Source organism: Pteropus alecto, unplaced genomic scaffold, assembly GCF_000325575.1.
Source record: "Pteropus alecto unplaced genomic scaffold, ASM32557v1 scaffold223, whole genome shotgun sequence".
Classification (NCBI taxonomy): Eukaryota; Metazoa; Chordata; class Mammalia; order Chiroptera; family Pteropodidae; genus Pteropus; species Pteropus alecto.
Window position 1 is genome coordinate 834,840 of NW_006434441.1, and position 17,042 is coordinate 851,881.

The 17,042-nt window shown below is 37.6% G+C and overlaps 1 protein-coding gene across 1 annotated transcript in view; it reads right to left on the reverse strand.

Moving 5' to 3' along the window:
• Window positions 1–17,042, reverse strand: part of VWA3B (von Willebrand factor A domain containing 3B) — a 136,800-nt gene that overhangs the window by 30,817 nt on the left and 88,941 nt on the right. The window contains 5 exon segments of the mRNA XM_025045043.1: window positions 708–826; window positions 9,524–9,680; window positions 9,765–9,852; window positions 11,256–11,372; window positions 14,690–14,847. Of these exon segments, the coding sequence (XP_024900811.1) occupies window positions 708–826; window positions 9,524–9,680; window positions 9,765–9,852; window positions 11,256–11,372; window positions 14,690–14,847 (639 nt within the window).

Genomic DNA, 17,042 nt, shown 5'->3' on the forward strand with positions numbered 1-17,042 from the left:
GTGAAAAAGGCCCCTATCCTAGCACTAACACAGGGACCATTAAGAGTGTAATTTTTACCGTTGTCAACATAATTGTCTTTTTGATCTTGATATAAAAACAGTTTACATAATAGCACACACTTCTATGATCTCTATTATTTCATTATCGTGCAGTTCTACAAGTTGGTTTACAGAACATTAAGTACTGAAATGACCAAACTCACTCTGCTAAAGGAATTTACTAATATTGTGGAAACATGAGATTTCTACAGAATTTGGAAAGGAAGACGGTTTCTTTAAAACTCTGTCGAACACATTCAGGTGATGGATTTAACGCAGTGCCTGACATACAGGAAGCACTTGTGTTTGCTGCTGCTGAATTTGATATTCCTTATAGACAAGTTTTAAACAGTTGCTCCACCTGAAAAAAATTTAAGTTAAAACGAGAGAAAACAGGCCAAAAGAAAAAATTCCATGATACAGATGTAGATATAGAGATGGAGATGTATTTGGATACATATGATATATATTATACAATATCCACATATGATATATATTATAGTATATCCAGTAGAGTATACACTAAAAGGGATAGATAAGAACACATGATTATAATTAGATCGATCCTTTGACTATCAATATTAAAAAAGACTTGGTGCTGTTCTATTGGCTAGAGAGTAAGTGGGACTACGAGTGCTCTGTAAAGAGCAGCCAAGAGTCATACTCACTTTTCGTAGGACTTAATTGCCTGTTCCACTTTTTGCTTGTAGATATTGAGCTTGACTCCTTGGGGGTTAATTAATGTCATCTTGTTTGTGTCGCTGCACACGTGTGCCAGAGGGAACACCTACACATTAATACCAAAGCAAAGTGTCATTTGATAGGCTAACGTGTACCTTCAAAAATGGATCTACATAACTATGCAGTATGTTTTTCTGACTATAAAACCAACATATTATAATTATAAAAATTTAGAAAAATACAGGAAATCATTAAGGAAAATATATGAATCAGATATCATTACTAACCTTTTCCTTCCAAAAACTATGTATTTTAAAAATCACCACACACACACACACACACACACACACACACACTGAAAACTGTTTCAGGAAACTGTAGTTAGAACTGAGTATTATCTTCATAAGCCCCCATCAAATTGATGAGAGTGAGGAATAAGAAATAGCATCTCATGGTTGCTACATTGTAAATTACCTGTTAGGTTAAAACATCTTTTTCATATATTTATTTTACATTTGATTTTCTCTTGAGAATATCTGATGAGAGTTAACATCTTTTGATCATTTTCCTTAATGGTTTATAAGAGGTTCTAATACATGCACGTCAAGTCAAGAAGGCTTAGCGATCAAGGAAAGCACACTCTCTAAGAACAGCAGAGTACCAGGAAGAAAGGGCTTCTTTCTGAGTTCTTCCTGTCTGCACCTGGTGCTTACTTTCAGGTTGGGATGCCTCTGATTCCATGCCATTTTAACAGTACCTGTAATGTTACACATTTACCTGTTTGCCTATTACTTATTTCTTCCGTACAGTGTAAGCCCCATCAGAGCAAGAACTTTTGTTTTATTCACTACTGTATTCCTATCACCTAGAGCAGTGCCTGGCACATAGTGTGTCCTTAACAAATATTTGTTGATAAATGAATATATGTTCACAAAAAGGCATATTCCATATTTTAATATTTAAACAACAACAAAAGTCTAACAAGAGAATTCTAAGCTATAATATCGTTTCAAAATTGTACCTGATTCTAACCACAAGGCGTACCTTAGAAATGTGAGAATTGCTTTTAAGAAGTAAATTTTTACTTTCAATCAAGATGATATAGTTCAAGCTTTAATGTTCCCCCTTGCCTCCAAAATCATACAAAAAAATTGTATTGTTGTTGTTGTTGAAGAAAAAAATGCATAGAAAAAAAGAAAGAAGTAAAAAGAAAGACGCATGGTTGATAAATACATTTCCAGAGACAAAAAATTGAACAGAACTGTGAGGAAGTGAGTGGGGCTGAACCTGTGGGCTTGCTCACTCTGTGCCCAAAGGCAACTGAGAAGTGGGAGCTCAGCTTCTGGAAAGCAAGTGGGGCTGTGAGTTTCTGAAAGACAAGGGCCCAAGTCAGGCTCAGTGCCCAAAGCCAGCACTGGCATGAGGGTCCCTTACCCTTGAAAGATTGCCTGGTCTAGTGACAGAGGGTACTGATGCAGCCTTGCAACCAAGAACTACACCAAGCCACCCTCTCAATCTATGATACTGTAGTGTCACCAAGAAACAAGAGTCCTAAATCTCAATGAGGGAGGTTCAATGGGCCGGATTTAGGCAACTGAAAAACAGGAGAGAAGAGAAAATAAAACAGATTATAAAAAGCTTGTTAAAATGGGCCAGCATACTAAAATTCCAAAACATTTCCCCCCGAAAAAGCCAAAAATGACAGCCAAGCAAATCAGTGATCAGAACGTCAGTTCATTTGACAAGAAATTAATTTATGAGCCATCTAACAATGGCTTTATTTTAATTATGATTAGGTTGTTCAAAGATGCAACAGTCATATAAAAGTACAAAAATAAACGGAAGTGCCATAAGAGGAGATAGATGGGGAAAAGAAAAATATTTTAAATAATAAAATCTATCTTGGAAAGAACAAACACTGAAATTGAAACTACATGTATTAATCTTGTAATTAAAACATCAAGACCAAAACAAACAAGGAAACTGGCAAAGATTCAGAAAACTGAAGAGGAAGAAATGAAGTTAACAGGATCCATAGTCAAATTTCGCAACTTTCAGACACATGAATTCAGCATATGGCTTCTAATAACTTTTGTCAAAGAGAAGGAACCAGAACAGTGGGTTAAAAGGTGAGTCGACTGGACTTTGAAAATGGAATGAAGCTTGCAGAAATGAAAAAAAAAAAAGTTCTTTCAAAATAGAGCTGCATATCACATAAACTTTCAGAGGAAAAGAAAATCAATGTCAACAAAAGGAAAGACTTATATTTTTATCATCCCCGAGAGAAAAAAAATCTCCCATTAGAAGTCTACAAATAACTCTCCAAGTCTGCCCACTTATGGCTCAATTACAAATCAACACCACAAAATATTTAGCAACGTCATCATATTTCGCCAAGATCAGCTTGACTCCTGACTCAACGTACTAAAAGAAAACCCATTGTTCAACGCTCCACTTCCCTCTTTTGTGGATTTGGATCTCATGCCTTGCGTGGCCATGGTGCACTTCAGTGTGGTAGCCGTTCAAATCTGTTCAAATCTGGCTTGTGTGAATGCAGATTTAGGGAATACTCCACACCTTCAGTCTGTGGTCTTAGTTTTTATAACATGATGGTCACATGGTGGTACCATGGGTATTCTCTTTATGATGTCAACTTTATGTGGCTATGAGGTCATAAGGGATACTCTCAGGGGGACTTGGGGCAATCAGAATCATGGCTGCCCAGCCACTGTCAGGAAGCAAGTGGGGAGGAGGGCGCAGTTAATGAATAAACTGTTTGAGAGGGAATAAAACCACCTGATCACACCTCCTTTGAAAATGCCCTCCTTAATACCTCTTAGAATGAAAATCGAGCATAACCAACTAATGAGAGTCCTTTCTAGATAATATTTTATAACAAAAGGGAGACTCAAGGTATTACCTACCTCAGTTCTCTTGAGATGAATCTAGAAGGCTTATCGATATACGTAGAGATATACACATTGAATTGCAGTTCTTGTTATATGGCTTTCTTCCCCACTAAACTCTGTAGGTCTTTATTCCTTTTTGAAAATACTAGTTTCTAGCACAACACACGTATGAAGTGACCATTTATTGAATACTCAAAAAGACTAAAATTATATAAAAATTAAAATAATGGCCAAGGCTCAAAATTAAATGTTTGTTCATATTGTAAAACATAATTAAGTTCAAATTCTACCAAATTTGAATTCTTGGCAATTTAGGCACAGGATGAGTATAACTTTGTCATTTTTTAAAGAAGTGTTTGCTAAGAATATGAATAAAGTGAACAAGATTTTAAGAGAGGTAGTTAGCATACATAAGAAAACTATTCTCAAACAATAAAATATAAAATTAAAATAGAATACCATTTTCACATAACAATTAGCAAAGTTTTTTTTTAATGTTACTGCTCTAAGTGACAGCAAATACATAGAAAAATATATACTCTTGAAATCCCAAGTAAACTGCCCAATAATGGAAGGAATAGTTAAATAAAATGTAGTAATTCATATTTTTGAATACTAGTGCAACCATTAAAATTCACCCCCAATATTTACCCCAAAGACTTGAAAACTCATATCCGAAAAGATATTTGCATACCGATGTTCATAGCAGCATTATTCACATGGCCAGGACATGAAAGCAACCAAAGTGTCCTATGATAGATGACTGACTAAAGAAGCTGTGGTACATATATACAATGGAATATTACTCAGCCATAAGAAGAGATGAAATACTGCTATTTGTGACAACATGGATGGACCTTGAAATAATAATATTAAGTTAAATAAGCCAGACAGAAAAGGTTGAAAAATCACATGATATCACTTATATGTGGGATATAAACCTAACAGTAACAAATGAACAAGACAAACAGAGACTCATGGACATGGCAATGGACTAGTGGTTACCAGAGGAGACCAGGGGAGGGGGAAGGGGGAAAAATAAAAATAAAAAAATAAAAGATCAAAAAAAAAATTCATTCCCAAATGGACATTACAAGGACATATGTTCATAACATACATTACATGAAAAAAGCAGAACATAGAACTGTGTACAGTTCTATTAGATATTAAAGTACTACAGGTAGAGTTCTACCTAGCAACATCCTGTATTTATAAGTAATCCCACATGTTGAAAACGAGAAACTGGTTTTTATATATTTATTGTTCCACCCTGACTGAATTTACCAACTTCACTTTTTTGCAACAAAATAGGTTCTTCCAATAAGCATCCCAGAGCTTGCTGTCAGATTGGCCAAAGACAGGTGTGACTAGACATGTGTGATGAAAAGCAACAGCCATGCACACATTGCCCAAATGGATAACTGAACACAGACGCAATGGCCTTACAGCTGGCACACTGTACAAACTGCCAAGTGCTAAAGCCTACACGTCTGCTTTCAAGCTGAACCATCTCTTATCTCCAAAGAATAAAATGAAGGCAGGGCCAGAACATTACGTGGCAAAGCAGTGTGACAATAGATCATTCATAAACCCATGAAAATATGTTACTTACTACAGTTTAGGTTACACCTCACATTTTTCAACCTAAACTTTCAGAAAATAAAAGATTGTTTTTTTCAATTTAAATTTCAATTGAAATGGTGTAATAGATATATATTTGTTGGCATGGAACAATGCCCACGATAGATTGTTGAATAAAAACAAGGATGTAAAACGGTACAGTTTGACTTCATTTTGGTAAAACAAAAACACAGAACAAAGGATATGCATGTAGTGAAAAAGCTATGGCCAACTAACACCAGTGATTCATCTGTTATAACTATTGGGGTTTTTTTTTTCACTTTTTTGCACTTTCTAATTTTTCTACACAATGAATATATACAGTTTTTGCCATAACTATTCTTTAAAACTTTTTAATTAAAATAAGCTTTTCTATCAGAGAGATCATGCCATAAACTATATAAATGTCTAACCAATGTACTGTATACCTGAAACTAACAATAAAATAAAAGTAAAGTAAAAAAAAACAAACCCTATTCAACTGGACACTTAAAATTGGTGAATTGTATGGTATGTGAATTAGATTTCAATAAAATTCATTTTTAAAAGCAAAAAAATAAGTTTTTCTATCGATAAAAAAAGTTGCGTCTAATGCTACTACATTGAAAGCAACAAAATGCCATGTCTGCACCAGCACCCCCAAACTCTGTGCACCTAACGTTCTTTGTCAGCTAAATGATGGGATGAATATCCACCTCGCTAGGTTGCTCTAAGTTTTAGATGAAATACTTGGATGATATTAAATGCTTTGCTCCGAATCTAGGATGAGGACTCCTCCCGTACTAGATCAGGGAACTGCCATGTCTCTGTCAGTAGTAAAGGACAGAGCTGGGGTGCAAGCCCAGGACCACAAAGCCATCTGCTGGACCCACATTAGAGCAAAGCATGTGGGGACGCTGTTAAAGACATGATGATGATGATGATGACGATGACGATTTTCCAGTGATGCAGGCAAATGTTCCCAGATTATTTTGGTTTTATTTTTGCAAAACAATTGCCAATAAAAAGCTTTGAATTAGTTATTTGATTTACCAAATAACTTAAACAGTTTTATTCTGTATATGACTTAGCGATGAGTAAATTTTTTTGAAAGAGCTAAGGTAAAATTATCTGGTCTATTGGAAACTGAAAGTGCCAGTTAGCATCTTGTAATGAAGAGTTGCTAGGACAACTTCTGTGCTCAGTACTTCATTTCCAAGGTGACAGATTCGATGCTGGTCCAAGAAACACTGAAAATCAAAACAGCATTGTGTTCCAGAAGAAGAAAACCCACACATGTCATCAATGAAACAAAGAGCTGGCGACAAAGCCAAACACTGCTTTACAACTCTACCCAGACAGATGTGGCTGTGCACAGAACACAGGAGTAAGAGCCAATTAAAATTCTCAGTGGAGTGGTTTACAATTCATGTTTCCTTTTCAGCTCCATTCTACTTTTTGTCTATTTTTACATAAAATGTCAGGTCCAAATTTCAAAAAGCTATTTATCCTACCAGGTGGGATATATTTTTAGATTCTTCCCATTTACAGCCAAGGGCCTCTCAAAGTCAGAGAAAATATTGAGTGTGCTTTGAGGGTGAAATTGGAATTTATTGCAGTATATTACCATCATCATCATGATTCTTGCTCTTACTGTCAATAATGAAGCATGCTAGGCAATATGCAATTGACCCACAGGTTTGTGAGGAGAATTTACAATGTCACAAAGCTACCAAGCACCAGTCCCATGGTGAAATGCACTTGAAAAATGTCAGTCCTCTTTCCTTGTCTTTGCTTTCTAGAGTCAGAAGACTTGAACATTGCCCTGAAGACCAAGACCCTCACCATTCTTCCTCCTAGTTTTTCCTTCTTGAATTGCACTCTTGACATTTCTCTCTCTCAGCCCCATGTGGTTTAACCCTCAACTTGACATTATAAATAGCCTTGGATCTATCCCCGGTGCTGCCGCTGGGGTCACAGCCACCTAGACCTCACCTCCTAGACCTCACCTCCTGACTGCCACCTAGACTTCGCCACCTAGACTTCACCTCCTGACTGCCCCTTGGCTTCTGGGTCTCACACCTCTCCAACTTGTCTCTAGATTGCAGCAAAGCCCAAACTTGTTCTTTTCTCTCCTCTGCTAAAACTCCTTCAGTTCCCCTCAGGATGACATTCAAAATGTTAGCTCCAAATCCTTAACTCAATCAAGACCTTTCCCTTACCTGCTTTAACACCTTCCTCCAGTAAACTAAACTTTATTTGGAATAACAAACTTTCTCTGGCCTTCCTCACAAGCTTGCCCACTGCCTAGGACACTCCTCCCCACCCAGCATCTTCTAACTCCTTCTCTTCCCCCAGGCCTGACTGCTCTGACAACTGAAACTGGGTTAGGGGCCTCTCCTGCACCTGCACTCTGCACTTTCCATTCATCAGATTTAACTAGAACGTCTTATTTTAGTTGCTATTTCCTCAGTACTTTGTTGTATATGTTACCAGTGTTTTTCTGAGAGTTGCCTTCATTTTTTTTTTCTAGTCCTTAATGGCCTAATTGTTTTCTGTCTATTTGGTATCTTAATTTCTTTCTTAAATTTTATTTATTTTTTCAATTGCAGTTGACTTTCATACCGCCTTCATTTTATGTTTTTATGCAAAATAATGTTTTTATGTATTTAATCTATAAATCTTTTCTTTTGGGTTCTCCCTTTGATTTTATGCTTGTTTTCCTACCCTATCATGCTTATTTTTTGAGAAATTTACTTTCTGATGTATCTTGAGTTATTGAGAGACTTTGAAGGAGACATGATAAACACAAGAAAATTCCATTTCCAGGAAGCATTCACTAAATATACTTTATTCCAAATAAAACTCAAGAATATTAATAAAATAAATCCACAGAATATGAGAAGCTGTCACCAAACTCCTTAGAATAAATAAATCAGGGCTTGGTTTCTCTGTTTCTTCCGAAAGAAAAGTTCAAATGCTAAGCTGATATCTGACTAATCAGGTTAGAGTTCACTGAAGATATAAATAGACTCTGCCAGTCACAAGGTGACAGAACCACTCACCTTGAGGCAAAGTCATCAGGAACCCAGCCTAAGTGATCGCACACACAACTTCCAGAGCAAGAGCCACTGGACATGTCAACTCCATGGGTACAATTTCTTAAATGTGACTAATAGAAAAAATTCACCAATTCATTCACTTTTTCCAAATACATCATATCACAGCTATTGTAAGACAAATTAGATAAAGCCTTTTTTTTCCTGCTTTTGGTTTTTTTTTTTAACTTTTTATTATGAAAAATTTCAAATATATGAAAAAGCAGACAGAGCAGTAGAATGAGCCTCCTCCCACTCAATAATCTAAATTCAATAATTGTCAACTCATGGTTAATCTAGCTGTATGTACTCCTCCCCCCACTCCCCCACCATCCAGATTATCTTGAAGCAGATCCCAAACCTCTTACATTTCCTCTATAAATATTTTTGTATGAGATAAGAGTATTATTTCCGTTTAGTGACTGTAAAGCCTGATATATTCCTATTTAAATCACTCATTGATGTTATCTTTGAAGCACCACAGTTCAATTCTTGTATTCTCTCATTTCCTTCATGGCCCTCATTGCTGTGCAATCTGGCTGCCCCACTGGGCTGCTTTTGCTGAGGGCGAGGGCCTTCTCATTGCCCAAGTCAGGGAAAGTCTGCAGCACTCACTTGGCTCCCTCCATATTTAACCCTACCACACCCTCTTCCTGGAAGTTCTGTTCTCCTTCTAGGACATGAATGACTGTTACTCGTCACTCTCTTAGGGCTCCTATTGCTGTGGCTCTGCTCTCCATTTCTCTCTCTCTTCTTCTGCTCTCCCTCCTTCTCTCTCTTTTTCCTTGGAGAATTTCATGATAGTAAAGATACCACCACTCTTAGGAATAGAAAGTGAGCAAAAGAAGGACATAACTTCTCACACATTGCTCCTATCCTTTGATATTGGATGATATTCGCTCAGGACTCAGAACTGTGACCTAGAGGCTTTTCAAGCATTTTCTGCATCTCCACACTGCCACCCATCAGCAGTGAACCATGACTGCCAACCCAACAAAGGCCAGTTTCTTCTCAGCCTAAAAGCAAAAATGCTTAAAAGCTTCTCTCTCTCCTTTTTACTACCTTTATAAATAATTCTATTTCAATGGCTGAAACACATTTCTGTTACAACTGCACAAGATACTAAAGGAGATTATTTTCGTTTAAGCAGAAAATTGAAACTATGCTACTCAGGAACATGTAGAAAATCAGTTTTACCTCATCAAAGACCTTGGAAGCAACATGCTTGTCCAAAATTGGAACGTAGGTGGGGCTGTGAGGGATGGCTGTCATTGACAAGGCGTCCATGATAGTGAGTTTCTTGGCAACCAAACCATGGGTCTTGAGCCAGTTTGCTAAAGATATATCTGAGGAACTGAGAACACAAGACTGTGACATTTTAAAACGTATAACAACTAAAAACACAACAAAACTATCCTAGTAAAATTAAAATACTCACTCTTGATCGTAAACTTGGCTTCCTTCTGGAGTCAGTCTTTCTAATGGTTTGTCATTTGGATACTCATTTGTCAACAAGATGCTCATTTCTGTGGAAAGGGAAATGGCAGTTGTATAATTTCCTCAGATATGGGGTTTATATCAAAATACAAAAGAATCACACATATCTTGGAGTTCAGGTGTAACTGAAGACTAATAAATGGACCACATTTCAGAGAATGCTGGTGTGTCAGAGTGGGTTCTCAGGCAAGATTCATTGGCAATTGATACCAAAAAGCAATGTAGAGGTAAATATGGTGCTGTCATTGTTTTATCTACCTCACCCTGTGGCCATTGAGAAATCTCTCCAGGGAAGAATGAGACATACCCATTCTCTCATTCTCCAGAGAACACATTTTAAAAGTGCTAAATAAGAATACCATTAACTAGCAATCATTCAATGTTGTCCTCATTAGACTCCTTTCAAATTACACAGGGGAGCCTTGATCAACATTTTAGTTTTTAATTGTTTTGTGGTTCAGTTCTATGTGGGAAACTAAAATCCCTATTAGGTCCTATTTAGTTGTAGGTTCAAAATTTTGAATTAGTATTTGGGAGTTTTAATGTATACCTTTATATAAACTTGGATTTATTAATGAAAAGGAATATTAGCTAGTTGAATCAGCAGCATCTATAAGGAGGGATGTTTGGGAGTGAGCTAGTTAAATGCCTAAGAAATCATATCCTAATCATCATATGATAATCCTTTAAGGATTATGCATGTAGCAGACTTAGGAAATATGATAGGTTAATTGAAAGTGGGGAAAAGACATCACACCAGCCAGCATCGAAGAACACAAAGTTTGATTAAGCTATGACCAAGTAACAACAGGTGTGAATTTGTCAGGTGCTTCCTACTATCTAGGGGAGTGTGTGCGTATGCATGTGTGTGTGTGTGTATGTGTGTGTGTGTGTGTGTGTGTGTGTGTGTGTATGTGTGTTTAGCTGGGGTTTATCATTTATCAACTATTTAAAATATAGGGAAAAATACTACAAGAATTAAACTTTTAGAAATTTACTATTTTAAGAATAATGATTTTATCAATAGTAATAAAAATTGAGTAAAGTCATATTTTCCTCACATTTAGCCCCAAAAAGCTGACAATATGAACCAGAGAGGGCTCATCAGATGGTTATATCTATGAATGAAGGGAAGAAAATAAACATACAATGAAATATTAGATGTTCAAATTCAAACCATAGAGCAGCAGCATTACCACTACCAGCACCATAGTTATGCAGGCCGCATGTGTGCAAGTGTAGGTCTCTAAGAAAATCCAGCTTATGAAAGCAGGTAGACCTGATTTACAAGAGAATCCTCTGAGTAGAAAGCACTCCGGACCCACTTCAAAATGATTTGTTTGCCCCTAAAGTATCTATATGCAGTTCCTTCAAGAGCAGAGACACTGGGCAAAGGGAGGCCATTCTGACAGAGAGACCCTCTCTGGCTTGCCTGTGTCACTTGGAGTGCTCCAATTGCTGGAACTGTAAAGGTCATCCTTCCTTTCGCTGAAAGGTGAGCTCTTGAAGGTAGACATCTGGCTTCTAAGCAGGCTGGTTTTTGTTGATTCTGTGGGTATCACAGGGAGAGGGGTTAAAGGAATTTGGGATGGAGAGAGATGCTTCATTAGATGCAACTATTTCCTTGGATCCTTAAAAGAATGCAGTTTCAGTGTTCCAATCCTCAGAGCATAGTTCTGTCACCAACTGAACGCTGTGGTGATAGCTTGCTCCATTTATCTGAGTTCAAGCTCTACCCTTTTTGGAGAGAAATCTGCCTCCAGGGTCATTCAGGTTATTGGCAGAATCCATTTCCTTGCAGTTGTAAGACTGAGGTCTCCCAGTTTCCCTGCTGGATGTCAGCCAGGGGCCTCTCTCAACTCCTTAGGGCACTAGTATTTCTATTCATGTGGCCCTCTCCATCTCCAAGCCATCAACAGAGTGCTAACTTCCTCTGTGCTTCAAGTCTCTCTGATTTTCTCTTTTGCCACCAGCTGGAAAAAGCCCCTGCTTCTAAGGGCTCATAAGTACCTGCCTCCCCTCCGCCCCCACCCCAGATACCCCTGTCTCAAGGTCAACATAACATAATCATGGGAGTGATGACTCATCATAGCCACGGGTTGCAGGGTTTAGATTAGGACATCTTTGGTAGGCCATTTTAGAAACTCTGCCTACCTCTGTCGCTGTCCAGACCTTTATCTATATTATTTTCTACCCTCTGTTGGGGCCCTTAGACTAGCAGGTAGACACTTGAAATACTGATGTTTAATCAGTATTTCAGGTTTATTTTTTGGAGGATAATAAACCTGTACTAAGACATCTCAATGAGTTTTCATGTGTGATTACACAACCTATACTGATGGTAAATGTGTCCTGTGATTCACAACTTAGGAGCACAACTGCCAAAGCTTCAAGAGTGCTCATGGATAAAACGTGTGCTTGTTGGTAACAAGAAGGGACTTAGTATCTCCCATAAGAAATTAGGGTGAAGATTAGTTAATAATCTGCAAATTATCTATCTTTTGTCAGAAAAGTCTCCATGCCTGGAGATAGGAGTATCCTATGTGTTATTCATTGTTTTTCCAGGCAATAAAATGGTGAGTCCTATCTTGGTTGCCTGTATAACCAGGGATTAAAAAGGATAAATCTTCTTGGAAGCAGTGTCTGTGAGAAAAAGAGATAAATGATCCGCACAGGAGAGCTGAACTTTGCCGCTGATCACACAGGCAGGCCACCTTGGCCAAAATCAGTAGGCAAAAACAACCACATACATAGGTGTGCCAAAATAAAAATGAAATTTATCTCCAAAAGTCCCCAAACAAAACCTGTACTATTCCCAAACTCTGCAAGTACTGAATAAAAGCATATTTATCTAGCAGTGGATTCAAGGATTTAATTATTCCCCAAGCTCTGCAAGTCAGTCCTCACATAATTCATTCTTCTACATTATAAATTGAAATAGAATAAAAATTAAGCACATAGTTGCCTGACAGTAGCAAAGATCCCAAATCTAAGTGAAATGATAGAAGTGCCAAAAGACCATTAAAATGTTTATAATGACTAGCAAGTAGCATCTTTAGCAAAACCCAGATTTATTTGAATGGGCAGGCAAGACTAGCAAAAGGGATGCAGCCACACAAATGGAGGCCGTTGTGTTCCCATGAGCCTAAGACAGTCCACCTTTGCTTAGAAACACCAGGACAAGTGGACATCACATAAGAGGAACCAAGATACAGTGAGTGGCCCATCAGTATTCAAGGCTCTCTTCCCCTAGAGACATGCAGCAGACACTGATGGAGAAGCCCCATCCAGCATCCTGGCCTGAGCAAACTCTTACTGCTCCCTCAGAAGCACTAGCAGGGACCAGGAGGAGCCCCAGTGACATCAGAAAACCAAGCACCAAAAATAACCACAAAGGCTGTGAAAATTCAATTGCCATTGGAACCACAGACCATAAAAGCAGGCCAAAGCCTATCTGTGAAACTTAACCAGGGCAACTACTTTCTAAAATAAAAGATTTAAATATAATAGACAAAATGTTCAGGATACAATAAAAAAAAAAAATCGCCCATTACATCAAGAACCAAGAAAATGACACTTTGAGTGAGAAAAAAATAACAAGATGAATCAGAAGATGGAGTTATATGACAGGAATTTCAAAGAAGCTGTCTTTAAATGCTTCAATAATTAATTATAAGTTCTCTTGAGACAAATGCACAAATTGAAAACCTCAGCAATGAAACAAAAGTTGTATTTCCAACTATATGCTACATATAAGAAATTTATACTCCAACTACAAATTAGGTAGATTGAAAGTAAAAGGATAGAAAAAGATATACGATGCAAATATTAATAAAAAGCTAAAGTGGCTATATTAAAATCTGATCATGTAGATTTTGCAGCAGAAAAATTCACATAATAAAGTTATAAATCCACCAGAAAGACATCACTACAGCTCCTGCAGCCATTATAAAAGCAATAAAAGAGTACAATGAACAACTTTGCACATATAAATTTCACAACTTAGGGGAAAAAATGGACCACTTCCTCAGAAACCACAAAGTGCCAAACTCAACCAAGATGGAACAGACAATATTAATAGCTTTAAAACCATTTTTAAAAATTGAATTCTTAATTTAAAAAGCCCTGGAAAAGAAATTTCCAGGCCCAGGTGGCTCTATGAAAGTTTTACCAAATATTCAAAAAAGAATTACTCCAATTTCTTCCAGAAATAGCAGAGGAGGGACAAATGATCCACAATAAAAATGGGCAAAACACATGCACAGACATTTCACCAAAAAGAACATACAGATGGCAAACAAGCACATGAAGAGACACTCAACATCATTAGCCACTGGGGAAATGCAAGTTAAAACTACCATGAGATATTGCACACCTATTAGAATGACTAAAATAAAAAATATAGTGACAACACTAAATGCTGGTGAGAATGTGTAGAAACTGGATCATGTGTACATTGCTGGTGATAATGTAAAATGGCACAGTCACGCTGGGAAATAGTTTGGCAATTTTAAAATTGTATAAAATTACATGCACACACAAACACCACTAAAACTGGAGAGAGCTGAATAAGATCATAGATTGTATGACTGTCAACATCCTGGGTACAATATTTTACTTTTTTTTTTCTTTTTGCAAGATGTCACCATTGGGGGAACTTGAAAGAAGGATAAATATATGGGATTTCTTGTATTATTTCTTACAACTGTATGTGAATGCATAATTAATTATCTCAATAAAAATTTCAATTAAAAAAAACACAGATTTAGGCTTCTTTAATAATACTAAGTGGGTTTAGTTTTATTCTACCTTCTTGCATTGAAGGGAAACCAGTAATGACATTCAAACCATTTTGTTCACTGATACCTGCGTGGAGGACTTTCTTTTTCTGAATCTTTTGATTTGAAAGGTCTTCTGGTAATTTTGCCATATTTAAGGATGACGTCCGTGTTGCTTCGACATCGGAGTGAGGATTTACACATTTTTCTGGGGTTGAAACCATAGAACAGATTTCTTTTTGATGCCTGTTTTGATTTAGATCAAAAGTAGACAAAGAGAAAGAAAGAACAAAAAGAAAAAGGAGGGGGAAACATAAAATTTCCATCAAGAAGGCAGAGTTAGACCAATATACCATGTAGAAAGTTGGAAACTTAAAGAAGTGAGCCTTCCCCTATTTGGGTAGTGTGTAAGAATCATCCTTTCTCCATGCCCCATCCCGAAGAGTAGTACACAAGGACCCAGAAGTGGGGTCACTAGATATGGCCCACAGCACAGCTCTGGTTCTTCCTGACTGTGTGACTCGGTGAAGTCTCTCAGTCTTCCATGAACTTCAGCACTTTCCTTATCTATAAACTGCTGAAAACCTTAGCTGGCACTGACTGAGGACAGACACGAGGAGAGCCGGCTGTAAACCAGGAGGCACTACAGACAGCCATACCTCTAGGCAAAAGGCTGATGGCTAGCTCTGGCAAAAGTCAGATGAGGGAACCCACCTGGGATCCCCTGTGCCAGCACCAGATCACAGCAAGCTTTTCTGGTGATGATCAGGGGTGCCAGAAGGGACACCCTAGAAGTGCCTGAGTATTTTCCCAGACACGCCTTCTCTGAGGCGCTGAACACAGCAGCCACAGAAAGGCATGTTTCCAGAACAAGCTCCTACTCCAACGCTGTGTAGTATTGCTACCACTCAATGTCTAAAATCCTTTCTGTATCACCCACCATGCTGTGCGTCCTGTGACAAAGGGACCAGGCTTACATTTCATCTGTGCCACCCAGTTCACCTGGTGCCTGATTTGTACTCGACAAATGATTGGGAAAAAAAGGGAAGGGAGAGGAGATTTGGGGACTGTAACATATTTTCAGCTGGTAGGAAACTAGAGCAAGGCAATTCATTTTTGACCATAGCTAAGTCAACGAATTAACTTGCCCTAATGCTGTTATGTCACAAGGAAGTCTGTAGAATGAGGCACTGCTTTTTACTCTTTCCTTTATATTAATGCAGGCTCTTATTATGTGCCAGGCGTGCCCTCATTAATTCACCAACAACTTGATTACTGCCATTATTCCCATGTTAGAGAGGAGGAAACCAAGGCTCAGCAAGGCTGAATAACTTGCCCAAAGTTACCTAACATGGAATGGTGGGAAGCCGGTATTAAAATACTTTGCTTGATTCTAGAACCTGCCCCTTCCAGCCCCTAAAAAAGAAATGTAAAAACACTAGAATGCATCCACTATTTAATCAATAAATAGCAAGTACAGTCAACCAACCAAGCCAACTTCCAATAGCTGGTCATTCTGTCTTGAGAGTTTTAGTATGATTAAACAAGGGGACAAGGACAATAAAGGTAGATACTGGCTGAAAATACAGAGAAGTGTACTTAATTGTGTGCTCATGTACTTAATTCTTAGTTTACACTGAAGTGCTGCTCATGTACTTAATTCTTAGTACACTGAAGTGCTGCTCATGTACTTAATTCTTAGTTTATATATTCAAATTCTCTGAATTTAGAAAATGTATCTGAGCCTTCCCAAATACTTAAAAAATAATGCTGTAAACTTTCATTATAAGAGATACCCAGTATAACATTTATTTCTTTTTACCGATTCCATGCCCACACCCTGTTCCCAGCCCATACTAATGCTTAAGTTGCTAATAGGAAGACAGTGAATTTCAATCAAGAACAAATCCTGATTAACAAATATATTTTCAACTTCTTTCCATTTTGCTCTCACTCATTTAAATAAAAAGACATCCTCCTGATAAAGCATTAATATAAAGCTGTGATACTCAAATATCTGTATAATGCTAAATCACTTTAAGGAGATTTGACACATTTTCTGAATATTGAGGTGGTTCTGATTTTTGTTTAAAAACCACTAATTAAAAACATATTAGAATATAGTGTAGGAAAAGACCTGAGAAATCATCAATCCCAAACCCTACGACCATAGCCATCATTTCAAAGACGAGAGACCCACAGCAAGGGCCAGGCATGGAGGGAAGTTATGAATTCACCAGCTTGCAGAGTAAAGTCCAGCCCTTGGGCATCCTGAGCCCCAAGTCTCCTTCACTACACACACTTCCGCTCCGCTTAGGTCAGCGGCCTGTTTACACTGGGTATCAATCAAACCAACAACTGTGACCTCCTTAAGTCCTTCGTTATTAAACTATCATATTATAAAGGATAGTTCTCTTTGTTTAAAAAAAATCCTTACATAA